At 52.1% G+C, this 26,472-nt stretch overlaps 1 protein-coding gene across 1 annotated transcript; it reads right to left on the bottom strand.

Moving 5' to 3' along the window:
* Positions 1-2,633: 2,633 nt before the first annotated feature.
* Positions 2,634-26,005, bottom strand: FOSL2 (FOS like 2, AP-1 transcription factor subunit). Its single transcript, XM_006910349.3, has 4 exons — positions 24,973-26,005; positions 14,894-15,145; positions 9,944-10,051; positions 2,634-7,483 (listed from the first exon to the last, which is right to left on the bottom strand). Exons 1-4 carry the CDS (start codon positions 25,072-25,074, stop codon positions 6,965-6,967), a joined length of 981 nt encoding a protein of 326 aa, XP_006910411.1. The 5' UTR covers positions 25,075-26,005; the 3' UTR covers positions 2,634-6,964.
* Between the last annotated feature and the right edge of the window lie 467 nt (positions 26,006-26,472).

Raw genomic sequence — 26,472 nt, 5'->3', positions numbered from 1 at the left:
CTGTGGTGAGGCAGCGGGAGGCTCCTGCCGGCAGAGTCATGGGCTACAGTTCTCCACGCCGGGCAGGTTGGGCAAAGGCTGACAGTAAAGAGGGTGCATGGACTTGTCCTAATAGTTCACAGCTTCTCGGAAAACAGTCCTTTTGTTGTCTTGTCAGGGGAGGAACAGACTGTCAGCGAGAGCAAGGGCAGGTGTAAGAACAGCGTCCAGATCAGGTGCGTGTCTGGCCCGGAGGGGAGGCCATCAGCCCCTCTCCTTGCTGGGGCCCACTGCACGTGGGCCTGGCAGGGCCCTGGGCCAGCATGGGCTGGGCTGCCCACGTACAGGCACCTCATCCGCCCTCTAAACACATGGGGCCCAAAGGGAAATCACACCCTACCACTTCAAACGTGGACTCTGGAGCCCAGGGCCCAATAGCTGTACTATAATCAAGCTGCATCAGCCAACTTTACCACCAAGGTCTGTGGGGTTGAACCATTTAAGTTTTTCCTTATTTTAGTACTTCTCACATGCCTTCACATACACTGTCTCATGAGGTAGCCCCAGAGACAAATGCTGCTGAATGTCTTGGAAAATACTGGCTCCAGAGGAGACCCCTTTTTCCCTTCCACGGTGGCCATCCAATGAGCAAAGAAAGCCTGGTGACAAAGCTGTGCTCACTTGGAGAGCCCTAGATCCGGCAAAAAGCGATAGTCCTAGGAATCCCTGGCCATACCTCTTTCCTGAGGGGAAGGACTTTGCTTAATCCCTAGAACTCCAACTTTATATAATCAATGGAGTTGGCCACCAACCCAGGTCCCTGGGCAGCACCAAGCTAGCCCAGACTCAGAGGTGACTGCAAAATTCCCTGACGGACCCTGTTAGATTTGGGAACCCGACAGAGGTAGCCCCTTATTGTTTTTCTCAAGAAAAGACTGTCTGGATGCTTTTAAGGCACTTAGAGCTGCACAAAGCAGCAGGACTGCTTAGGACTCCATCTAGTAAGTGCCCAGCAATCACTGACATCCCTAATTGCCATAGGGGATGGGGTGGTGGTTGGGGGAGAGGTGGAAATTTTAACAGATGAAGCAGATTTCCAAGTGTTATTGCTATGGGAGCGCCTAGGCATGAGAGGCACTCATAGGTACCTGGCCCAGGCTTCTCTGGAGCACATAACTGCCCGGCCTACAGAAGCGGAAGTGAACATTACAGAGCATCTGCCTCCCTGGCTCTGACACCACAAGGAGACACATCGGTTCCTCAGGAAAGCACAGGTACTGCTGTGATGCCCCAGACTCTTTCTGTGTTGTCTGCTCAGGCAGAAGAGGTCACTAGGAGGCTGGGTGTTACGACTTCAGAGGGCCACATTCCCCAAAGGACAGATGCACCTCCCTACTGTTTACACTGCAAAGAAAGCACTGAGAACAATGTTTCCCATTTCCCCAGGGTTTCCTGGTCTACAGGACAGTGGGACTGGCCGAGATTTCTATTCTGCACCTAACAACCTGTGTCTATTCAAAAAGGAAATCCAAGAATGCGATCATTCCACTTATTGGCACACCTCGGTTGTTTTCAGGGCTCTTTCCTGCTCATGATCTCATTTGTTCACCTGGACAATCCGAGGGATACTTTTAATTGGTTCTTTGAAGATTCTTGGGTTTCCAGAGACAACCTGTTCAAACAAAACACCCCCAGAAGGGACAGCACCTTGAACTTCTATTAGGTTACACCTTGGCGGTAGTTAGCAACTAGCTGAGAATCAGGCCCAGAGAAGCCGGAAACCGGATTGGGAGGAGTTGGAGGATGGTCAAGAGGAAAAAGCAGCACAAGAAAGGAGATGGGGGCGCGCTAAGCCCCTCCCAGCAGTTCACCTCACGGTTTTGCAGAAAGAGGTTCCAAGTGAGCCATTCCCTGCTTCCCTCACCCACCAGAGACACCAACTCCACCCACAAAGCCAGTCAGAAAAGACTAGAAGGAAAAGAGAAGCAACAGGAGAGATGAGAAGATGGAATAAACCAACCATCAGAGGCTCTTCAATCTTAATTCATTTTATTCTACAAAATGCTACTCAATTGAAAGTGAAAAAGCTAACCGAAAAAAAAAAAAAAAAAAAACACAAAGGGGAAAAAAAAGTTTTCATGTTCTTTCTTCCATAGCAGCAAACTTTTTCTAACAAGCTTCTTTAGTGCAAATACTGTAGGCTTGTATTACAGTAAAATAACAAAACGAGAACAAAAACACCAGCGATGCCTCAGAGCAGAGATACTCCTCAATTTTCAAAATCATACAAAGATTTTTTTGAGCTCACGGTCCTGCCTGGAGAGGCCTATTTAGAAGCCTCTCCAATGGGACCATTTCACCAAAACTTTAAAAAAAGAAGAAGAAGAAAAAAAAAAGATGTTCAGGAAGGTAATTAAATTCCCCATAGGGCTCTAGGAGTCTTGTACAAGTTGTTTGCCTCCATGATCTTATAGCAGACTTTACACCACATTATTGACACATCTCAAATACAGATGCACAAAGCTTATGATTTTCCACTATATACCAAAATACTATATATACACCTCCCACTGCAGAAAAAGATACCCTGATACCTACTCTTTATACAAAGGTGAATATTTTCTTCCTTGACATCAAGTAACCACAAACTAAAATAACTGGAATAAACTTTTAATCATACAGAGAGAATAATTTTTAAGGAACAGCGCAGGACTTTTTGTTTTCTCTTACGACGTAGACTTCTTGGTGACCACTGTCCCCGGAGGAATGACAATCCATCTTTACGAACAGAACCTTTCTATACGTTTTATACAGCACAAGTCACACATCATTTTAGGTACGACAACAACAACAATAACAAAAAAGCATCTTTAGCCTAAAGTTTTTAAAAATAAGAAAGAGAGGGAGAGAGGAACTGAGTACTTTAATGCTATCTGTTTCCATTTAGGCTTGGTACAACACAAAGATGTAAACATTTAAAATAAATAATAAAATAAATGTCAATTTCTTCTCCCCCTCCCCTTTCCAGACCCACCTCAAAATTTGGCCCGGCCCCTCCTGAACACGTCAGCATTGGAACATTAAAACCCTTTGTTGATGTACAGCCAAAATACTAGAAGCATGAGAGGATGTCGGATTGGCAGTGGGATGACTGGATTTCCTTTTTAAAAGCTGCAGGAGGACATGGGCACACCTGGAAATGTACACACACATGCTCACACACACGTACACACACACACACACACACACCCCAACCTGTCAATAAATAGTGAGATGCTGGCTTTTAAGATGAATGCCAAGACGACACAATGAGCTGAAAGTAGCAAGACCCCTTTACTTACATTTTTAAAAGAAAGTTACACATACCACTTATCCTATTGGTCCACAAATTCTGTAAGGACTCAAGTTACTCCTCCCACCATTTGAGGAGTGCAAAGGAGCACATCACCAGGTAGAGAGAAAAGAAGAAATTTAGAGGCGAGAGGATGTTGTAAGGGATGATGAGTCTTTGAGAACCTCACGCTGAAGACGATCTTGTCTCGGATTTTTGAAGACCTTCTCACCTCTAAGTTTTGGTTCTTCCATTTCTTGGGGGCCTTTAATAAGGGATGCCCTCATCTCTTCGTCTCATCCTAAAGAGGGTATATATAAAAGTGCCTAACACAGTGCCTGGCACATAGTAGGTGCTTAGTCTTTTCTTTCTTAAAGGGGCCACACAGATATCTGATCAGGAAGCAAATTGACCTGAAAGTTAAATGGTGAGATTGCAAGGAGCACTGTTGGTCCATCAAGGACAGGGTAGGAAAGTCCCAACGCCTATGAGGTTGAAACCACCCTTACACTTGGAGCCAAGTGGGAGCAGAGAGGAAACTCCTTTTCCCAAAGCCTGAGAAAGAAAAGCAGCAGCCTCTGATGGCTTTTGGCTTTGAGATGCTGTGTGACGGGCCACAGTGGACACACCTGGCCTTTTACACAGGCAGAACAATGATTTCCTTCTGAAAACCTCCCCAGTGAATTCTCTGCTTAGAGCTGGCTCCAGTAATTTCCGAAGCTTCACCTGGGACCTCCTCTTTCCTGTGTCAGCAGCTGTCCCCAACCACACAGCCAGGAAGAGGACTGTTCCCAGAGAGACCAGCCAGGTGGCTAAGAAGACTATGTGTTTCACACTAGCTTGTCAAAGGAGTGCCTGCCCTATGGTGTCCCAGAGCTGCCTGCAGCCCAACTGGAGTCCACACCAGCTGCCTCATGGCTGGGGACACAGGAGAAGCACAGCAGCTCCCAGCCCAAGCACAAAGGCCACCCCCACCCACACCCCTGCAGCTGTTCCCTTAGCTGGAGCCACAGAGAAGGAAGCAGTAGGCCTGGTGCCTGGTGATTCTGCAGCAAGGGAGTGTGTGTGCATGAGCTTGGAGAACAAGCCAGAAGGAAGTAACTGAGGATATGCTCATGACTTAGGTGTAATAGTCAGCCTTCCCCAACTAACCTCCAAACCCCCTCCTAGAACAAAGCCAGAGGGTCCTGAACAGGAATGCAGCTCGGAGGCCTCTAAAGTCCTGTGGGGTGGCTGGGTTTTTGCTTTACGCTGTTCTCAAAGCCAACGCAACTTGAAATCTGAACTAAAGCCAAACTCTGTCTCAGGAACGTCCAGCCTGGCCCCAAGTCGCAGATTGTGACTTGCCTTGGGATCAGTGCTGTGCAAACCAGGGCATAAAGGGACTTTTAGAAGTTAAACACCAGAAAGCAGCTTCATTTAAGAAATATACACACACACACACACACACACACATATGTATATATGTGTGTATATACGCATGTATGTGCGTGTGTATATATGTGTGTGTGTGTGTGTATATACATATATATGCACAAAGAAGCAAATAGCTCCCACTTGGCCACAAATACCACTTGAGATGATTAAGCTTTTCAGAGCTGAGCGCACCCCAGTTTTCTGTGCCCATGTCCTGCTGCTCCAGCTGACTTCTGCTTCTTTGATTAATCTGAAGCCAGAAACCCAATTGCCCAGTCTCATTAGGCCCGCCTCTCCCAGAACCATGAAAACCCTGAGGGCAGCATCACAGCCCAGGAATGTAAGAAACAATGTTTTAAAACTATTTTTGGACAAAATCCTTTTTCTTTCCATCTCCTCTGTGTGGCCTGTCCTTCCACACGTCTCTTCCAGTCGTAGCAGGCTACGTACTTGAAGCATAAGCCATTCCATTCTGCGTGTCTAGTGCATGGGAAGTAGGTAATGGACATTAAATAATGACCAGCACAGAGGCCTAGGTGTGTGAAAGGAAGAGGTGAGCGTGAAGTGTCACTGCTCGCTTCCCCAGTCTAACTGAAATTTAACCCCCGCTGGGCTTGATTTAAATAACAGCGATATAGTTTTAAATTATCATACAATAATCTCTAGAGCTGAATCACACTGCCAGGTCTCCCTCAGAGCATCAGTCCACAGAGACCAATCCTGGAAGATCAGGGGAGCCATGCCCTGGGGAGAAAGAGGATCAGAGGGGTGGGCGGCGGGGGCCGCACTGAGCTATGCTGAGCTATGCTCTTGCAGGGCCAGGAGGGTCCCTTACTCACTCACCCTCAGCCTGTGGGAAGGGGGCAGCTCTCCTGCGGTGGAAAGCAACACATCTCCTACGTCAGCGGCCCCAGGAATGGAGAATAAGCCACAAGTCATAGCAACAGCCCGGGGCCAGCTATGGGACCTGAGGAGCACACTCAGGTGAGAGGTTGGAGGAGCACAAAGAGAAGTACTTGATCCAGCAGGTGACAATGGGCACTTCAGAGAGGTGAACAGCTAGAACAGGGCCAGCTAGGTGCCAGGGCTGGCGTGAGGCGAATCCTACTCCGATGGCCTCCCTCTCCCCTCCCCTGCTTTTCCATCCACAGCAAAGGTGCCTTTGAGGCTTGAGGAGGGGCCACCTGGTAGCAATCTGGGGAGGGTCCAGGCCCACGCTCATTAAAACTCTGTGGGTGGCGTCGCCCTGAAAGCCAGGGTGGGGGAGGGCGGAGCTGGTAGGGACAAGGAGTGATGTGTGGTTCCTAGGGAGGGACACCTCCCTGGTCGGGACAGAAGGGTCCAGGGGCAGCATGGCCAGGCAGTAATTACAGGAGATGTCCTGCTCAAGACACCAGGTGAAGGAAAGTCGGCTAGGATACCATGTGGCTTGGTTGGCACTATTCCTGGCCTGGTAATTAGACGTTTGGCAAACCCAATCTGTGCCCCGGCTGTCTCACTCACACCCTTTCTTCTGGCCAAGCCGCTCCTCCAAGAGCCGTCTCCAAGGAAGGGGAGAAAGGGTCCTCTGAGCCTCTCGGTGCTGGTGGCATCTCTTTGAGAGCTCAGGGAGCTCTGCTGGTGGATCTGGAGATGGAAGTGGACCAGGGAGTGTCGGGGAGGGAAGGCTCTGTATTGCACACTGACTGTCTCCTGGACAAGTCGGCCCAGCAGAGGAGCTGCCTGCTGCCCAGCTCCAGAAATGAAGAGCTTCACTATTCAGACCACCCAGATGAAATGTCATGGCAAATTTGATAAAAACCGAGAGGAAGTAGAATTGACACTGGGGGAAGGAAGGGGCAAATAGAGGGAAGGTGAAACCAAAAGGCACTGAGCACGCTTGGTGGGGAGGGGAAGGACACCATCACTCCAGAGACATTTTGTAACATGGGGACTGGAATGGTCCACCCAGCTTCAGGCTCTTCAGAAGCCAGAGAGATGCCCGAGTCCACTAAACCAAGTTCTCCAAGGCTTTTCAAGAAACAGGATTTGCTCTGCAGGATAAATGAGGGAGGAGGTCCCATGACTTCCAAGAGATCATCCACGTCCTCCAGTGCCTCACTGCTGCATCCCACCTAGGTCCCCCTAAAGCCAGGGAGCTCTCTGACAGGGTCCCCCTCTTGCTCTCACAACACTGGAGCGCTTGAAGGTGCTGGTCCCTGGGAAGGAGGCAGTGACGAGGACTCCCTAGGAGCTGGGTTACAGAGCCAGCAGAGTCGGGGAGTTCAAGGAGTCTGATGACTGGTCCCCACTGCTACTGCTTCTGCGGTGAGCCTTGGAGCAGGACTCGGAGGGCGACGCAGGTGATTCCTGCTCCAGGACGCTGGGGTAGGTGAAGACGAGGTTCGAGGTGCCCGGAGTGATGGCAGGCGTGGAGGTCACCACGATGGGGGTGTGCAGGGGCTCTTCCCCGTAGAAGCCCCCGGCGATGCTGATGGGCTTGATGACAGAGCGCTGGGCCTTGTCCAGCCCCGCCGATGAGGACGAGGGACTGTCCTCTTCCAGGGGTTCCTGTTTCACCACCACGGCACCCACTCCGCCACCCCCACTGCGCAGGGTCTGCAGCCCGGAAGCCGGGGGTGATCGGCGCTCTTCGGGGCTGATCTTGCACACGGGCCCGTGGGCCACCAGCATGAACTCCAGCTTCTCCTTCTCCTTCTGCAGCTCGGCGATCTCCTTCTGCAGATCTGACTTTTCCTGCTCCAGGTCCTCCGTTTCCTACAGGAGAAAGAGAGCCTTGTAAGGAACAGCAGCCTGCCAGGGACCTACTTGGAGGGTATGGGGGCTGGTTCAAATCGAGGGGAAAAAGGGAAAACCAGCAACATCCTCAGAAGGTTGACCGTGCAAGCAGCCAGCTCACATCTCCGGCCGCAGCCCCACGGGTTCTGAGTCACCTGGAGGCTCAAGATTCCTTTTATTTCCAATACTCAGATTGAGGAAGGAAGCAAGTCGGCTTGAAGGCAAAATATCGACTATCGCTGCCATGATCGTGCATTCATTTTGTGCGCTGTTAAGCATGTCATAGGCATCATCTCATTCAATCTTCTAGCAGTTTTTTGAAGCAGGTATTTGCAGACAAGGAAACTGAGGTTGGGAGAGGTATAGTAATTTGCCCAAAGTCACAGAGCCAGCAGGTAGGGTAGCCCGGATCTGACCCCGGCGTCCATACGCTACTATGCGTTACTGCCTTGGTGCCAGGACCTCCCCCTGGGGACAGAGCGGGTAATCGTGAAATTTGGAGAGGGAGGAAAGGGCGCGCAGCATGCAGCTCCATCCTGCTCTCCTTCTCGTGGCTCAACTCCACCCAGCCTGCCTGTGGACACATACACACTGAACTCCAGCTACGCGACAGTGGACACTGTCTAGACACCCAAGCCTAGGCCAGAGCCTGGCTTGCAGGAAGAGTTCAATCGCTCCTGGTTGGATCATCCCAGCCCCACTTCCCGTTTTTGCTCTAACTGCAGAAGCACGTGTTTTGGGTCTCCCAGAACCCTGGAGAACATCCAGTCCCGCCCCTGTGCTTAACGGACTCGGAACCTGGCAGGCGGAGTGGGCACGTAAGGATGACGGGTGTCTCACTGCAAGGACTTCGGCCCCTCCTTTACACAGCTAGAGAAGCAGCAAATGCACGTGGAGAGGGTAGTCATGGAACACGAGAAGGTGTGTGTCACCGGCCTCCTCCCCACTTTTTCCCTAACACAGGTTCCTGTTCAAGAATAAGATGGTACGGGGCCAGGGCTTCGCTACACGGAGCACTCAGCATATTCTGGAGTAAAAAAAAGTTTCCATCTGTCTCTAGGGTCTGATAAACGTCATGAGCTTATGAGAGGTTTCCTGTGGAGGATGTGGCTCAGGGGCCTGGTGGCTGGGCTTGGGGTGGGGTGGGGAGGCGGGGGAGTAGGGTGTGAGGCTTCTGGGGAAGGAGGGAAGGAAAGCAGAGGGGCCTCAGAGGGCGGGGCTATTCTGGGGCTGAGAGTAAGGAGAGCCCAGGGTAGACTCAGAGGGCCTGGCTCCTCGAAAGGTTGGCAGTGAGGAGGGCTCTCCTGGGGGAATCTTCCCATGGAGGACTGGTCACTAATGGATCCCTCACCTGGCAACAGAGAACTCCAACTCATCTTCCCCAGCCTTAACTAAGACCTCCATGGGACATTAGTACAGGCTTCACAGAATTCGTGCAGCACACATTCAGTACCCAAGAGCGAGGGCTCCAGAATGGACAAAGGGAAGCTGAAGCAGGTGAATGGTACCGGGGAGAAGTATATTTCTTACATTCCTGGGATGTGCAAGGTAATCTGTGATCTCCAAAGCCCCATCCTGGGTGGTCACCGTAAGGACCACCAACAGTCTCCCTCATCTCCTCACTCTGAAAACACTACCCGGGAGTCCTGGTTTTGGGCTTCCTCTGCACGGCACGCAGCCATCCTGTAAGGCTGGGCTCTAGAGCGAGTTATGTGATGTTGGTCAGGTCGAGCTTTTGAGAGGGAAGGGCCATGAGCCCCCAGGTGTGGGCAATTAGGCAGCAGAGAAGTGTGACTCACGAGGGCAGAATGAGGTACGAAGGCCCCAGTTTCAAGATCATAGCAGGGACGGGGAACCTTCCTGCTTATTAAGGATATGTGGAAACCCCAAGATAGTACAACTCAGCTGGCAGGTGAGCCATCCCCATGAAACCCAGAGAACACAACCCCTGCAGAGATGAAGGAGCCCAAACAGCAGGTCCCTCCTGCTCAAACGAGGCTGGGCCATGCCTGCTGGCAGAGGCATGGGGGTGGCTGGAACCCTGGGAACCCCCACCCCCAGCAGGGGCAGGTCTGGACCTGCTATGGCTCCTGGGACCCAGCATCATCAACACCCTCTGCCATGCCTCCCCCAGGAGCCCCAACAGGTGAGAGCAGGGAATGCTCGGGCACTAAGTGAGAAAGGACACTAGGCCCAATGAGCGTGTCCCGTTCTTCTCTCTCTGGGCCCAGGCTGGTGCCAAAGGTCAGCTCCCTCCGTCCCTCCCTTTTCTTTGATTGGGACAACGCTAATCCATGTGCTCAAAGGAAGACACGTTTCTATCTCCGCTGACTCATCTGTAGGCTACTAGTGGGCAAGGAGACAGTGGGAGGGCCAGGACCCCTGGGGATCTTGCTGTGGCCCACCCCCAGGTGCCCCCACCCCACGCAAGCTCCTCACCGCCTGCAGCTTCTCCGTCAGCTCCCGGCGTCGGTTCCGGCACTTGGCTGCAGCCAGCTTGTTCCTCTCCCTCCGGATTCGACGCTTCTCTTCCTCTTCAGGAGACAGCTAGAGGCCAAGGTCGGGGGTATGATTAGGTTCAGGTAAACGGTTCACCAGCTTTTTGGTTTGGTTTGGTTTTTTAAGTGCATTTTAAGTAGGGCAGGAAGCCCTTCTGGGACTGCGAAGGGGAGGAGGGAAGGCTAGGGGCACGTGGCCGGGCTCAGAGGTCCCTGAACATGCAGCTCACTGCTGTCTGTCCACCTGGGAGGTCATTTAGAGCCGAACCCACCCTGGAAGGTGATGTCCCGTGTTTGAAGGGAGAACAGGGCAGCAATGGGTCAGGGACAAACCAGCCCAGGCATGGTGGCAGCAGCTTTTGTCATGTCAGCCCTGATTTAGTGCCAAGGCCAGACGGGAGCTGGGACAGCTTTCCCCAGAGAATCCCCTCATGCCAGCCAGGCCTGGCCCCACCCACGTAAGCAGCTTCTTCTAAACCCTGGCTAATTACTCCGCCCCGTCACTCTGCCTGCTCGGCAAGCCTCATTATCCCCATTTAGTTAAGTAGCTGGGCCCAGAGTAAGAACCACCTGGGAGAATGTTCTGTTGCCAGAGCGAGGGTCAAGGATGCCATCTCCCATTCTCCTCTGCCGGCCCCGGAGTGCCAGCTGCTCACAGTTCAACCCGGATGACCCAGCAGTGTACCTGGCACGTTAAATCCTGCTGCCCATCACATCCACGTATTCAACAAACAAGCACCGTCTATGCGCCAGGCACAGTTTACAGGGATCGAGATTTATCAGAGAACCAAATGAATTAAAATCCGCCTGCAGAGCTCACAATCTAGCTCCTTACAGTGAGGCTGTTTAGGGACCTGTGACTCATGCCACGAAGCAAAAACTCTGCTCCACTAAGAAAGGCTGACACTCTGTTTACATAGAGCCCTTCCAGGGAGGGCTGTGACCCAATGCCCCTTGCAGGCAGAGGTGACATGAGGAGATGGCCATGGGCCGAGGCAGAACGCAATTCAAAAGGAAAGACCATCAATTCAGTTAGCAGACACTGAGGGCACACCTACTATGTGCCAAGTGCAGTACGAAGGGCTGAGGAGAGTCTGAGGGGACTAAGACCTGGGTCTTACCCTCTAGGGACACTTGGGGGAAACGCCAAAGCCACTTTTGGAAGTGATGAGAGACGCTGCCCCACTGAGGGATTCTCCTGGCCACCCTGTGAAGGAGGGACTACTCCTCTGGCCGGGCTCAGGTCACAGTCCCCAAGATGCTCCCTACAGCCCTGCAGATCTGTTGCTGTGATGTCCTGAACAGCAAAGTGAGGCACAGCATCGGAGAGGACAAACCCATCCCTGTCTACACTGAGGTGACCCCGTGGCCCCTCAGTGCCAGAGTCCTGTGTCTAAATTCTCCAAACACTGGCATGAAAATGTGCCACTCGACTGTTCAGACACGAAGTCTCTCTGAGGCCATTTGAGCACAGAGAAGCTCATTCTCAACTTTCAAATCCTCCCCTAGCAGTCAAGGTGTGGGGCTCGAAGGGACGCCTGGCAGGCTGGGGAGACCACCAGGGCCTCCTGGCACCTCAGGTCTCCGCCTCCCAGGCTTTCGGCTGGGCTGTGCCCCCGCCCATCTGTGTCTGACGTCCTGATTGTGCGCGCTCCTCCATGTCCTCTGCCACCCCGACCTCACTGGGATGAAGAACCAGGCCCCGCTTCCTTCTCTCACCAGCTCCTCTGTCACTGTGTCCCTTGGCCCCTGCAGCAGTCTCCAGGTGGGACGCACCCAGCAGTCTAGCAGACAACATCCCTGTGAGTCCTCAGGCCCCTCCCAAAAACCTGGTCTTAAGAGTCCACAGTTGAGTCCTGGCTCCGCTTTCTTCCTCAGACCCGTCCTTAATTACAGCCTCTGAAAACCTCCACTTCCCCGAGCGAGCGCCAAAGGCTCCACATTCTCTCTTCTGCGAGGTATCAGGCCAAGTGGGAGCAAAACACGGGTGTAACGTGTGTGTGGCCCTGGACAAACCACCAAACCTTCTGAGCCTCAGTTTTTCCATTCGCAAAGTGGGAGTCATAGGACCTGCCCTGCCTTCCACAAAGTGTTTGTGATGATCAGAGGGGGTGCAGTGTGAGAGCTCTCTCTGAAGGAGAAAGTGCTAGAAAGACATTTCCTCTCTGGTGCTTTTTCAGAGTCAGAAGAGTCCAAGCGGCCTGGAGACCCAGAGTCCACAGACTCGAAGGCACTGCTCGGTGCTAGAGTCAGCTGCCTGGCTGAGGTCACGGGGTAGCTTGGCTAAGGCCCTGAAGACTTGCTTCTCTTCACACTGTCTCAACCTGGGCCCAGCAGAGTTACCAAGGGAGCCTGAATTCAGGGTGCTCCTTGAGGCCCAGCTAGCTCCCTCACTCCCGCCGACCAGGGGCTGGTCGTGGTCCACTTTGGCCTCCCTTCCCCCTTGGCTGCTTCTGCACAACTTTTGGCCCCCCAATCAGCCTAGAAGTCTCATCCCTATCTGGTGAAGTGTGGGGCCACTTATGAGAGCTGTCAATATAGAAAGTGTTCAGGGGAGGTGACATCAACATGGTTACAGATGAGTGTGTCAGTACTAGTACCCACCCACAAACCACACACACCCTCCCCTCCCTGCCTCCTCAGTCACTGCCACTGGACTCAGAGGAAGCCTAGGGGCAGGCGCCAGAGCAGGGCGGTGAGGCACCAGGCCACCAGGCCGGCTCCTGGTAACAGGCCCCTCCCCCTGGGTGGAGGTCAGGAGGGTGGAAGTAAGCTTCAGGGACAAGACCCTGGGGCTAGCCACCCAAGAGCCAAGGTTCTAGGATGCTTCTGCCCAGGCCTCCTCCAAGCTGCAGGATGATTGTCTGAACTCCTAATTGACAATGAAGTGAAATAAAATGCTCCTGGCTCTCTCCCTCCCTCTCAAAAAAGGAAGGAAATTTTCCAGACAGATTGTCTTAGGGCACGCCTAGGCGGTGTGGTGGGAAAACCAGGGGCCTGGAGGTCAAAGGGGGTGGACGCCAGTCCTGGCTCTGCTGCTGACTTACTGTGTGACCCTGGCCAGGGCCCTTCTCCTTCCTGGGCCTCAGTTTCCTCATCTTTAAAGTGGGTGCAGAGGGAAAATTAGGAAAGCTGGTCTCTGAAGTCTTTTTCCAGATATAAACTTCTAAATTTGGAGTGAGCTAGGCCCAGAAAAGAATGAAGAGTGTTCAGCACATCTTGCTCTGTTCATCTGCTAGCCCCAAAGAGCCCCTCTCACAAGCCTGGCTGTCCCTAAGGGGTCACTTACATACAGGCAGAATCTAGCTCATCGGTGACTGTAAAGCTTGACCCCTTGGGCTCTCTGAAGGAAGTAGATTTATAAAGGACATTAATGTCACTGCTACTGCAATATTTACAACTGCAATGATGAAAAGCAACAGTGAGGGGGATATTGGCCACTTCCCCAGCGGCAGCCGTGAGCTGTATCTGTTACAGCATCTGTTACACACACCTCCCCAGGTCGCCCTGCCACAGGTCCCGCTGTTAACAAAACAAATCAGCCTGCAGCGCACACAAGGTCCAGCTCTGTCCTCAGAGGAATGGGGCCGCTGCAAAAGCTTCCAGTTCCTTGGAGAACAATCTTTGTACTTCTAAGTATCCTCAGGACTATTGGCAGTGGGTCCATGATAATCCACTGGGGACTTATGTTTAAAGGTCCGTGTATTGGAACGTTGTAGAGCCAGGGACCCCAGAGTGGAGGTGAACAGTGGGTGCAAGGGAGAGGGGTTCAAATGCTGAACCTGGAGCTCTCCAAGTTAACATTTCCTTTGAAAAAGGGTTTCCGCCGCTAAAGTATTTTGCCTTGCCTGGACTCACGGTGGCATGCTGCTGTAGGACGGACATGCACAGGGAGTCCAGGGAACTGGCTTCTGGTCTAGACTTCCCCGCTCACTTGCTGAGTGGCCCGGGGCAGGTGGGTCTGGGCTTTGGTTGTGTCATCTGTGAAGGGGGACAGATGGGGCACTTTGACGGCTCATTCCCCCCTTTCTGGCATCAGGGAGCCCATTGCTGCCCTGGCTCACTGTTGATGCAGACAATGGGCCTTTAGCATGTTGGGTGGATTCTGCCTAGAGAGCAGAGGCCCCGAAACTTTCTGGTGTCTCTCCCAGCCAGGCTGACTCCTTCTCAAAGCTGAGCCCCTTGAGAAAATAAAGGCTGATGTCTGACCTCCCACCCTCACTTCCAGGCAGCTAAAGCAGTTGAGCAGGCTCCAAGGACCCCAGAGTCACTACACTTCTGGAACATGCACTTGAAATGGGCTCCTGCTTTGAGCTGGAGGCCTGGGACACCAAGGAGGGATGTAAAGTACTGTTAGCGGTACCAGCTTAGAGTGTAACTCTTCAGGTGTGCTGGCTCTCTTGTCTGCACCGGACAGCGAGAGGCAGTTAAGGGCTACTCCCAAAAAGCTCCCAGCCAGGGTTCGCTGGCTGCTTGTCCTGTGACCCCTCCACCAAGGATCAGAGAAAGACAAAGACACTGCTGTAGGCAGGTCCTAGCAGGCTTCCATTTTGCTGACACCTCGCCACTCACTATGTGCTTTCCCACACATGACTGCATTCAAGTGGCAACAAGTCTTGTCTGGTAGGTACCATAATCCCCATTTTGCAGCTGAGGAAACTGAGACTCAGAGATTCTAAGGGACATGGGCGAGACGACAGAGCCAGGCCTGACCCTCAGGTCTTTAACTCTGCCTCCAGTGATGAAGGTCATGTACTCCTGGTCCCTAGCTCCCTTTTCTTCCCAGTGTACCCAGAACGTTGGCCCTGCTCCCCACCAGTCTGCAGAAAACCACGCTGTGTTATGAGTCCCTGAAAGCTACTGACGTGGCTTTTATGCTTATGTGAGGTACCTGTTCATCTCTCCTCCTGCGACCCACGGTGGTGCCAATGGTCTTGATCACTCCAGGTCTTGGGAGGGCCATGTGCCCAGGGACAGAGGCCAGGCCAGGCAGGGGGCTGTAGGGGTGTGAGCGAGGGTACGGGTTGGACATGGAGGTGATCACTGTGGGCTGCACCATCCACTGCAGGTCCTGGCTGGTTGTGATGGCGTTGATGGTGGGGATGAAGGCACTGCCCGAGCCAGGCATATCTACCCGGAATTTCTGAAATGAGAAAAACAGAATTGAGCCAATAGTTAACTGAGCAGAACAGGACAAGCAGAGCCAGGAGGCAAAAACCAGCAGAAAGCAGCGTCAGCACTTGGGGGACCAAGGTCAGTATGCTGGGTGGGCTTCCCTGGACAAGTCCTGTACATCCAAGAATCAGGGGAATCTTAACTATTCCCGGGGCTCCATGTCTGATTGGCTCCTTGACTGAGGTCCTGTGAACTCCATCCCTAGGGCTCAGCGAGAATGTGGTCACATCCCAAATGACTTCAAGGACAGATGTACTCCATAGCCGCTCACACTCAGCGGGCCCTCTCTGCATCCCTCCTGGTGGCCATGTCCACATGTGCAGAAGGGCAGGCCTCCCGCCTGGACCTCCTGAGCCTCTGGGCCACCTGCCAATTATTCCCCAGGGTACTGGCTCAGGACCCCTTGAGGAAATATGCACACCGATAGTTTTGGAGGAAAAAAATCACCAGGAGGCTTATTGTGCCTGCTTTTGTTACTTTCCAAACAGGCTTAGGATGGGGCTGTGACCCCATCAGAGACCAGGTCCATGCAAAGGTGCTCTCCGACCCATGAGACGGCAGAGTGATAGCATCTGGGGCCAGCCTTCTTCTTGCTGTCCTTGTCCTCCTCCTCGCCCTTCACCCCCATCTCGCCTGGGGCAGGCACGCTGTGTCTCTTCCTATCTACGCATCTATCTATCTGCATTCAGATGTGTGATGTGTCTGTGGGAAACTTTGGTGCCGCTAGCTCAGTCTTCCCCCTGCCTCTGAATTTAAGCCCAGACCACACTGCAGAGTTGTCTGGAACATGCTGCACGAGGCATTCTATTTAAAATATAAGATGATGACAGAGTACAAAGACTAAACTGAGCCGTCCCCCTCAGCAGCTGGGCTTGGCCTTTCTTCAGGGCGGCTACTAGAAGGGAGAGGAGGGAGAAAGGAAGGACCCCCCCACACACACACCCGCACTCCAAGATTTTCAGGGAAAAGCTCCCCCAGAGGAATCCTCATCCTCCGATGATTCCTGTTTCCCCAAAAAGGTTCTGCAAATCCTTTCTTCCCTAATTCGGTGGGTAAAATGACAATAACTAACACGTGCTGAGCGATTTATTAAACAGCAGGGACCATGGTAGTGTTTTACCTAGATTATCTCATCTCCCTCTGAGGTAAGAACTACTGTTAGCTCCATTTCAGAGGCAGAAATTTAGGCTGAGAGAGATGAACTTGTCTAAGGCCACTAAAAAGCAGTGGGTCAGGGTTCAAATCCAATTTATCCTGGTGAAGAGGCCAGAGCTCTCGCGGGGCTACACGAGCTTCTGTCGCTTTGCTTCCTTTGTCCTCAAAGTCCAGCCCCAACTGCTAGTATCGACCCCCACTGCCCTCAGACAGAGCATCCAGTCACCACTGCCAAGGGTCCCGACAGACCTTCCCTCTCACCCAGGAGACCCCATAGGTCTGTTTGACCCCAGATGAAATCCTGCTAGCATTAGCGTAGATGCTGTAGCACCGCACCCCGCTTCTGGCCCAACCAGGGCTAGAAGTATTAGCAGCAATGGCAGCTGCCACCACCATTGTCTTTGCCCCCGGTGACAGACGTCTAGGTTCCCATTGCATAAACAAAGTGAAGCTTAGAGTACCTCACTGCAGATGAGGCTGCTGAGGGCCCTTCCTCGCTCTCTCTCCTGCCGGCTTCCTGACCCAAGTCTGGGTGGTGGAACGGGGCTGTCTCACCTCCTAGACCACCCTGGGGCCCCAGGCCAAGGGCATTCAGTGGAGACAGTGATCCAGCACAATGGAGTCTGGGATTCCATGAGGGGAGCTGCCCAGTGCAATGGATTCAGTGTCACCTCAGAATGCAAAAACAACAGAGCTCGTTTATCAGGAGCTGACGGACAAGAAGGTGTATGTGTGTGTGTGTGAAAGAGAGAGAGAGAGAGAAACAGACAGACACTAATAAAATGGTGTGCATAAGTTGACTGAACAGATGTTAAGGAAAGTGTCATCTGTAGTTCCATTTGTCTGTTTTTGCTTTTGTTGCCTGTGTTTTTGGTGTCTTATCAAAGAAATCTCATATATATCAAAGAAAACAATCAACAGAGTGAAAAGGCAGCCTATGAAATAGGAGAAAATATTTGTGAATCTTCAAATATCTGATAGGGAATAAACATCTAGAATATATCAAGGGGGTTCGGCGGGCGGGGCAGAGGTAGGAGGTGAAGGGGAGGTTGGCAGGAAGTCAACATTGCACTTGGACTCCAGAGGCCTGGATTTAAGACCCTGGCAAATCACGGAGGACTCAGTTTCCCTGCCTGTAAAGGGGAATACTAACTCCAAACTCGCTGCACTGTCACGAGGATTAAATTAGTAGCTACTTGTAATCACAGGCTATAGGAGAACACTGGTGGCTCTCAACTCTGGCTGCACATTAGAATAGTCTGAGGAGCTTTCTAAAAACACCCGTGCTGGAGCCTGGCCATTAGAGTTCTAAAATAACTGGTTTTGAGTGGGGTTCTGATAATATATTAAAAAGAAACACACCCGAGGTGATTCTAGTGTACAGCCAGGGTTGAGAAATGCTGCTCCAAGCAACTGGAAGGTGGCATTGTCAACACCACCGCCAGCACCATTACCATCACGCCTCACCATTGTACCTATGCACTCTGCATGGGGTGGCTCCAGGGACAATTGCCGGCTTCCCACTCCTGGGAAGCACCCAACATTTTGATTCCATTTCTCTCCCTAAGTCAGGTTCTGGGTCTGAAGAACAGCCGAGGCATCCAGCACAATGGCTGAATGTGACCCTCCACCTCTGCCGGGAAACCGTCAGCTTTCCCATCAGGAAAGCACCCGAGAAACTCGCTCCTTATTCCGACCAGCAGAGCCCCTCTGTTTCTGCCAGAGGGAAGCAAGCAAAACCCTAAAGCAAAGCCTGGGGACGAAGATCCCTTAGGAATAAGTGGATGACTCTGAGCCCCTCTCAGGCCCTCCGGTCCACCGCTCTGTGGTGGCAGGTCTACAGAATGTGCTCCCCGGCCACCAGCCAGATCCCTTGCAGCAATGGCTTGGTCTAGACAAAACAAGACAGCAATAAAAGCAAGGCGGTCGGTAATGACTGCCTCCAAATGCACATACAACTTGTTTTAGAGGGAGGTAAAGCCATCTGGATAACACACTGGCTCTAAATGGCAAGGAAAACAATACCCCATCCCCAGAGGGGACTGGGGCTCTGATAAAGAAGGTTTTTGTCTCCAAGAGGAGGCTCTCTGAGACGGGCACACAAGTTTACGTGAGATTTGGCAGATGTGCCTTTTCTCACCTCCAGAAGGTATTATTCAGAAAGCAACACTGGGGGAGAGGAGATGAGGCGAGGAGTCTGTGGTCCCAGAAGAGAGCCTGGCATTCCTCTATGCCGACAGACCCAAGAATCAGTCAGATGTCATACTGAGGATAAATCATGGTTCTCGACAAATGGAGTAACACTGAACTCAAACTAAGATAGGATTTAGTGGCTGGCATTAGGGCGGTTTAATCCCTGCTGCAGCACCAGGTGGGTGCTGGGAGTGGGGTACAGAGGAGGTAACTATCCAGGCCCGCACTTGACTTCCCTGGGGCTCTCCTCCTCTAGGGACAGGATCAAAGATGCTGGATGGTTGTGTGGCCTTCTAACCTGGAGAAGCCTCCAAATGCTGTATTTAACTGTGCCATCCTGTCGACTTCTGGGTGGACAAGAATGCCGATAAAAGGACAAACTGGCCCCCCACCGACCTCTGGGAGAAAAGTCTGGCAAAGTTCTGCTGTAAAAGGCTGGACAGTAAATATTTTAGGCTTTGCGGGCCACGCCGTCTCTGTCGCTACTACTCCAATCTGCGTCGTAGCATAAATGCAGCCACAGACAATGTGTAAACAAATAGGCGGGCCTGGGTTCCCACTAAACCTTATTTATAAAAATACTGGGGATGCAGTTTGGCAACTCCTGTCCTGGAGGAGCATTCTCATCTGCTATGCTCAGGCTTGGGGAAAAGCAAGAGAGAGAAGAAACAGCAAAAAATCAGACCTGAGGTATTCCTCCTACCTAGAGAGTCAGGGGGTGGGCTATCACTCATGGGCTTGAATCTCCAGGTCCTGAAGCTCGGGTGTGAACTCTTATAAGTCTCGTTGTGGGTCTTTGGGCATCAGAACCTCCTTTACCCTGCAGAACCCTGTATTTAAGGGAGCCATGGGGCTCAGGGTGTTCTCCTCCCAATGACTATGAGAGACAGCTCAGAACACATGGCCAATTTCATCAGACCAGAGGAGTTCCTGCAGCCCAACAGCTGATTTGGGAAAATGACTTTTCTGATCTGTACACAATGGTCTTGGGTTCAGACATGAGTTATCACCATGGCCTTCTGCAGAAGGGTCTTGGGACTAGGGTTTGGGCTCCCATTTCCTGCAGACATGGATGGGGCAGGGCTTAACCCCACAGATCCCTGAGCTGGGTGGAAATGGGATTTGAGATGGAAGTAATGGTTGTTGTTCTTGGACCATCCTCTTGGCCAAACATTTCTCCATCAGATTGATTTTCAACTGAACCACCAAGCACTTAAGGCATGAACCCCACGAATACCTGTGACCAGCCTCCGCAGGCAGGCAGGTATGATTATGCATGTCTGGGAAGGGTCTAGGCCCTTTCTCTTAAAAACAACCCCTTCCCCCACTTTTTTTTTTAAAAAAGAACTCTCAGCACTGGAAAAGGAAAATTCCAACATCCCCGGAGACTGGATCAGGGGAAGAAGAAAGATTAAGTGCAAATACTCCCCCATGCTCCCCAGAACCCCCCTGGTGGGGCCCGGTTTGACGCAAATGTTCTATATTTTTATTGAGCTTGGGATGTTCTCCAAAGCCTTCTTTATGGAATTCAACCAGTCTTCACAGATTCTGCATTGGACGTAATTTTGACCTTTAATTGCTATCTAAGGAAAGCCACTTACGTCACCATGGAAATGGTTGCTAATAACTCATGATTTCTCCCCATTTTACAGTCTACAAACACTGTCTCAGGTAATAACCCGCCTCCTTTAACTTCCTCTTTTTCCCAAGTCCACTTGTAAGAACCACGCTCTTTTTCACATCGCTGCCACAGTGAAGAAAGTCGGGGGGTCAGGGGGTCGGGGGGCGGCGGAGCAAGGAAAGGAAGAAAGTGACGGACATGGGGTTATGCCCTCGGGTTCCCGTTTCTTTCCTTCCAGGGCCCCTCTGGCCAGAAACCCCAGTCCGAAGCACAGGGGAATTCTCTCCACTATTCTGTGGACCCCCTTGAGTACTCCCGCCAATCCTCAGACATATCTGTGCTCAATGGGAAGGTCATGCCGTCTCGTCTTCCCTACAACCACAGCAAGGTGAGTGTGGCCAAGTGGCTGCCACGTGACAGCGTGTGAGAGAGTGCTGGGTAAGAGAATTCTTGTATCTTCTCTCTCCAATCCAGCGAGTTAAAACAGGGATCAAGTTACCAAGTGAGGTTTGGAACAGACATATTTGCCTCAGATTTGCCTCAATCAGGGCAGCTGCCATCATTTTGAAAGGAGGTGGCCACCAAAAGACATCACATACAACATGAATGAGACACATTCACAAAGTAATGAGGCTACTTTTTTTTTTTTCTTTCTTTCAACAAGTAGACCAGAAAGTTAGCTTCCCATATCCTTATTTCTGTTTAACAACCTATGGTACAGATGGCAAAGGTGCCGGCTTCGGTGTGCCTTGTCCTGGTCACTGCCGTCTCAGGCAGACTCCTGAGATCGGGACCAACAGGACTCAGGGACAGACTCTATTTCGGACCCAGCCAGGTCACCTTATGTGTCTGACTTGGTTCCCTGTATGTCAAATCTTTCTCGATGACTTCCAAATATCAACTTCACCCTCAAAGGACAAAGATTTGTTAGCAGGGAGGATTTTCAAAAGAATTTGCTGAAGGCAATTCCAAGAGAGGCGTTGTAAAACCTTTCTGAGTCTGACTAATCATAGCCACAGCATTCAAATAAGTATTTAGTCTCCTCAAGGAATGATGATGAAGGGACAGCAGTGATTTGGATGTGTAAGTCCTGGCGTGTGTGTATTAAGATAGAAAAAGGGGGGGGGAAATGAGATTCCTAACTTTACACTCACCTGGGATAATCAGGCAGGCAGAAATAAAGTAATGGAAATGCACTCAGGGATTTGGATAAGAAAATTCAACTGCCACTCAGACAATACGTGACTGCTGTTTCACCCCAGTCACTTTGATGAGAAAGTGACGCTGACTTCCACCATCAAGAATCAGCGGAACAGACAAATTCCTGGGATAACATTTTGTTTGATCCTAATCTACAACATCTGTAAGATCAAGGTTTAAAAAAAAAAAAAAAAGACACCGGACCCTTAATATACACCTCCCGCCTTCCTCCCAGTTCTGAAGACCACCCCCTACCAAAACAACTCCCCATAGCCTAACACAAACATATCAGGAAAACAAGCCTTGGGAATTCGAAGACATTGTGCTGGCATCCTAATGAATAGACAGACATCAAAACAGGGAAAGAAAAAAGCACTCCTTTTCAAACCAGGTTTTATTTAGAACAAAGGAACATTTTTTAAAAAATGTATTCAAAGTCAAGCAGTTCCTAGTTAACCGCTGTTAAATGTATGGCATTTATTTGTCCTGAACTAAAAAGAAAAAATTCTAAGAATTCTGAAAACTCACCAAGTTAGCACTCTCTGGGGCTGGAAAAATACATTCCCCAGATGGTTCTTCTCAGAATGTCCTGTAGGGGGCACTAGAGAGGTATGATTGGGGCTGACTTGGGAATCACAGTCATTTCTGGTAAAAGTTCTTTGATGTGAGGAATGTCCCAGCCTGGTATAGTTGGCAAAAGTTCACTCCGGGAAATTTTGTATGTGTGTGTGTTGTGTGTCTGTCTGTCTGTCTGTCTGTCTGTCTGTCTGTCTCTTGGGAAAGGGTGGTTGTTGAAGAGAGGTAGTCCGGTATTCCAAAAAGGAACTGTCCCTTGATTTATTTTCACAAGTTATCTAAGGAACAGACAAATGGCAGCCTTGGAAAACTGCTGGGTCTGTTTTTGTTTTGTTTTGTTTTTTCATGAAAAGGGGGCCCAGCTGATGAAAACAAGTTATGAAATGACCTATGTTTGTGTAACCGGCTGGATTGCGTAATGCTCAGGCCCTGAAACCGTAATCGACGAGCAGCCAGGCAGGGCATATATCTGGGAGGTGTTTTCCTAGGAAAGTCAGGAAAGAGAGAAAACAACAACACAAAGAAAAAGCCAGGAGGGGGAGGTGTGTGCAATGATTACTGACAAAACAAAATCACCAATGACCAACCTTTGAGATTAAAACTATAAGTGGAACAGGAAATATTTCTCATGCTTCAAGTTCCTGCCATATACAAGAACAGAGGTTTCAACAAAGGGTTATCTACCCTGCCCCCCCGCCCCCCCCCACGCCCCAAGTCACTGGAACTCATGGCCATGTGTTAAGATCAAGCTTTACTAAGCCTGAGAAAAGAGGAAAGTTCTGGGTTGAGTGAACAGCAATAAACATCAGGAATCTTAGACCCCATAAGGAGATCAGGAAAAAATAATATTCACTTGCCCAAGGAAAAACAGAGAACCTGCTTACACTGATTGGCCCACTGAGACACCATAAAGGAGGAAGGCCCATCACTAATTGCCAGGAAAGTCTCCCCATAAAGGAAGCTGAGGGAAATAAAGTGAATGTTTTCTCTGGTATATACTAAAGTTACCTTGAGTCCGAGACTGGGTGGGGTCGTCGCACAGACTTGTGAAGTTACAAAAGCCTCTCCAAGTCACTCCTTAGGACCACAGAAGAGCTTTGCTCAAAAGTAGAGAGATGATGGAAAAATCCTCCTCCCTCCTCCCTCCACCCCTCCCCCCAGTGGACAGGCTGAGAAACTTGTCTAAAGTGGCATTACCTTGCCAATCCCTCTGGTTTGAAAGGCGCCTCACTCAAGCTGCTGGGCCAAAGGGGCAGGCGTATATTCGAGAACCCCATGCACTAGTTATTACTAATTGCAAAATTCTCATGTGTTACAGCATGCTAGGAATTAGCCAACAGCTGCTTTTTGCTTCGGTAATGAGGCCCCATTACACTCTGCTGGACTGAGTTCTCTTCCTTCTTCCTAGCACTGGTTTCCTGTCTGATTTTCTTCCAAAGCAGGGAATTGCCTCTGCTTACATCCTGGGCTCAAAGCCCTAGTGACACAGATTATTCAACTGGGGCACTGATGTCCAGTATGACTTCCAATCCAGGCCCCAGGGTTTGAGCAAAGCCAGGCGGCAAGATTGTCATATTTCAATGATGACTGCCACAGAAAACGGCAGCCAAAGAATAGACAAGAAATCAAAATATCCCTTCTTGATGTGGGGAAGAGGAGAGGGACATTTGGGGATTTGCTGAATTGGAGAGTGAGGGACTGGGTATAACTGACTCCGACCCCTTGCCTAATGATGTTTGGATTCAATACGAACCATCAACTGGGCTAGAAAGCAAACGAAATCAAACACTTTTAGGAGATTTTAAACTCATCGTCTTGGTGCTCATTATTAAGGGTGCACTGACTGCACCCTCTACGCACAGACGACACTCTCTACCGTGAGTGCTTAAGGGGACAGAAGGGGAGATAGAGGGAAGACAGAAAAGCCATTTTGGGGACTCACCAGGTATGAGGAATTACTTTGGAACAAGGTGATTCAGATACAAAAGAGAACTGTGTTTCTATCTTGTTCTCTGGCTGGGTCCATCCCTCCCTGGAAGCCCACCCTGGCTGGCTTCTCGAGGCGGAAGCCAAGGCCACCACCTCAGGAGCAACTCTTGCTGCAGCCAACTTGTCTAGGGACTCCAAAGATCCTAAACGCTGCAGGCTTCAGGTCATAGTGGCCTTGTTGGCTCATAAGCCAACTCCCTAAGGAGCCTGGGGACTGGGGTGGGGGGCTGCTGTGGAGGGCAGGCACCCCACCAGCACCCTTCTGGTATTTATAGACACACAGATCACATGCACAGATCCCTCCAGTGCAAACCAGTCCGGCTGCTTTAGAAACAAGTTGTTTTTCTGCTTCCAGAACCACCCAGGAGCCTAAGCAAGGTCTGTCCCCCACTTCTCTCTGTAGGTGTCCTTGCTCCAGGGACCCCCAGACCCTCAAGCCACCCCTTCTGGTGGCAGTGCAGGTTCCTGCTCTGACCCCTAACAGGAGATGGATGGGCGCAGGGTACACAGGCGCCTCCTGGAGCCAATCAAGGCTGACCTCCCCCTTCCTGACCTTCGCACCTGATTCCCAGAGCCACAACCCTCACCCTCACTCCGGATTATTTGAAGGAGCCCAACCAACCTGTTTCACAAATTAACTTAGACTGACGAAGAAAGAGAGAGAGAGGGCTTTCCAGCCGGAATAGAGTCCTTGGATGTCGGGAGGGGCCAGTGGGTGCAATTTTTTTTTTGGTCTACCACGGAGAGAGGGAAAGGGGGTGGAGGATTCCTGGGTGAGGAGGTAACAGGCTTGGTGCTCAAGGAGCTTGTCCGGATAAGATGTCGTGTGAAGGAAAGGTTTTGTTGGCTTTCAAGCCCACTCCCTGCTCCAGTTAAAAAGTGGTGATGTGGGGAGGAGAGGATTGGTGGGCAGGACAAGAAAATTCAGAACTTACAATAGGGGCCCGTAGGAATTTTCTCGCCAAACCAAGAAAGGGAAAAGGAAGCAAAAGAGGCAGTGACGGCGAGAGGAGGGCGGGGGTCCGCCCATGCCGCCAGGTGCACCCGGGGCCCGCACCTACCTGCTGGCCGCCGCCGCCGCTGGAGTAGGACTCGGCGTGCGCAGGAGAGCCGCTGCTGCCCCGGGACGAGGTGTCAAAGTTCCCGGGATAATCCTGGTACATGATCCGCGGTGGGGGCCCGAGAGGAAACAGGGTGTTTTTCTTCCCCCGCCCTCGCCGCGGCCGCGCACCGGCTGCTGCGCGCTCGCTGCCTGCGGGCCGCGCCTGGGCTCTGGTCTCCGCTCTCGGGCTTCGCCCCGACCGCGGCAGGCGCGGACCGGGAGGCGGCGACACCGGGGAACGGTGCCCCCAGAGCGCCTCGCGCTGCACTTCTTCCCTGCTCTACGAGCGCGGCGGGACCGGCTGTCCACCCAGTCCCTCCCTCTAAAAAGTCGGCGCGTCCCTCGGTCCCTCCCCTGCGCTCGCCCTCCCGCCCCCGCGCGCAGCTGGAGCCCAGCCGGGACCGCCGGCCCAATCAAAAATTGGAAATTAAAAAAGAAGAGGAGCCTGGCGAGTCACGCTTGCCAGGTCTGGGGCCCCCCCCGATTTCAGGCAGGGCAAAAAACGCAAAAAGAAAGGCTGCCCGCTGGGAGAAACTTCTATTTCCTCCTTTTAGAAAAGGAGCTGAGAATAAACTTCCTGTGGCCGACACGCCGCCGGAGTTTCGGAGCGGCTCGGACACTTGACTAGGAAGAGGAGGCAGCCTGCGCCCGTCCCGCAGCCGGTGGAGTTCAAGCTGAGCTGGCGCCGAGAGGGACGCGGCCCCGCTCCCCGTGCCGCGGCTCCGGCGTCCGGACCTGCACCCCTTCCCCAGCGCCCGCTCACGGACGGGCCCGTCTCGCCGGTCCGCGCCTCTCTCTCTCTCTCTCTCTCTCTCTCTCTCCCTCTCTGTCCCTGCGGAGCGCCGCTCGCTTGCTCGCTGCTTTGCTCGGAGCCCCTGCGCTCTGCCCGAGATGAGTCACTACAATGGCACGAGTTCAACTCCACACTTATTCTCCAGCCCCTGTACCATGTGGATCCACTCACGTCAACCCGACTCCACCTTGCAGGGAGGAGCGCACGGGGAGGCGGAGGAAGGAGGCCCAAGAGGTGGAGGAGGTGGAGGAGGAGGTGGCGGCGGCGGCGGCGGCGGCGGCGCGGGAGGAGGCGGGCGCAGCGCTCCCCTCCAGGCCCCGGCTCTGGGCAGCGCTGACGCCAGCCGCACACCCGGCGCGAGGAAGGAAGGCTGTAGCGGGGGTGGGAGCAGCTGGCCGGCGCAGTTTGGGGGAGCCGAGGCAGCCCAGGTCCTGGCCTGCCCACCCCCCGGGCCCAGCGCCTTTGGTCTGTTCCATTGGCGCACGTTGCCAAAGATGGTCATTTGCGTTAGAGGACGCGAGTGCGGGTTCCCTCACTTTCGGGTGACGTGGAAGGAGAGGGATTCCCTCGCCGGCTCCAGAATGCGCCGCGGGCTCCCCTGCCCCCCATACACACGCCGCCCTGGGAAGGGGCGCGGGGCGGGGCCCCGAGAGTGGGCGCGCTGGC

This window comes from Pteropus alecto, unplaced genomic scaffold (genome assembly GCF_000325575.1).
Source record: "Pteropus alecto unplaced genomic scaffold, ASM32557v1 scaffold61, whole genome shotgun sequence".
NCBI classification, from domain to species: Eukaryota; Metazoa; Chordata; class Mammalia; order Chiroptera; family Pteropodidae; genus Pteropus; species Pteropus alecto.
This window is presented reverse-complemented; position numbering and strand designations above follow the sequence as displayed.

Coding starts and splice junctions, on each gene's coding strand:
- FOSL2 (XM_006910349.3), bottom strand. CDS start 25,074: ATGTACCAGGATTATCCCGGGAACTTTGACACCTCGTCCCGGGGCAGC. Junction 15,146..24,972: donor GCGGCGGCGGCGGCCAGCAG/GTAGGTGCGGGC, acceptor TTCTCATTTCAG/AAATTCCGGGTAGATATGCC. Junction 7,484..9,943: donor TGACGGAGAAGCTGCAGGCG/GTGAGGAGCTTG, acceptor TTTCTCCTGTAG/GAAACGGAGGACCTGGAGCA.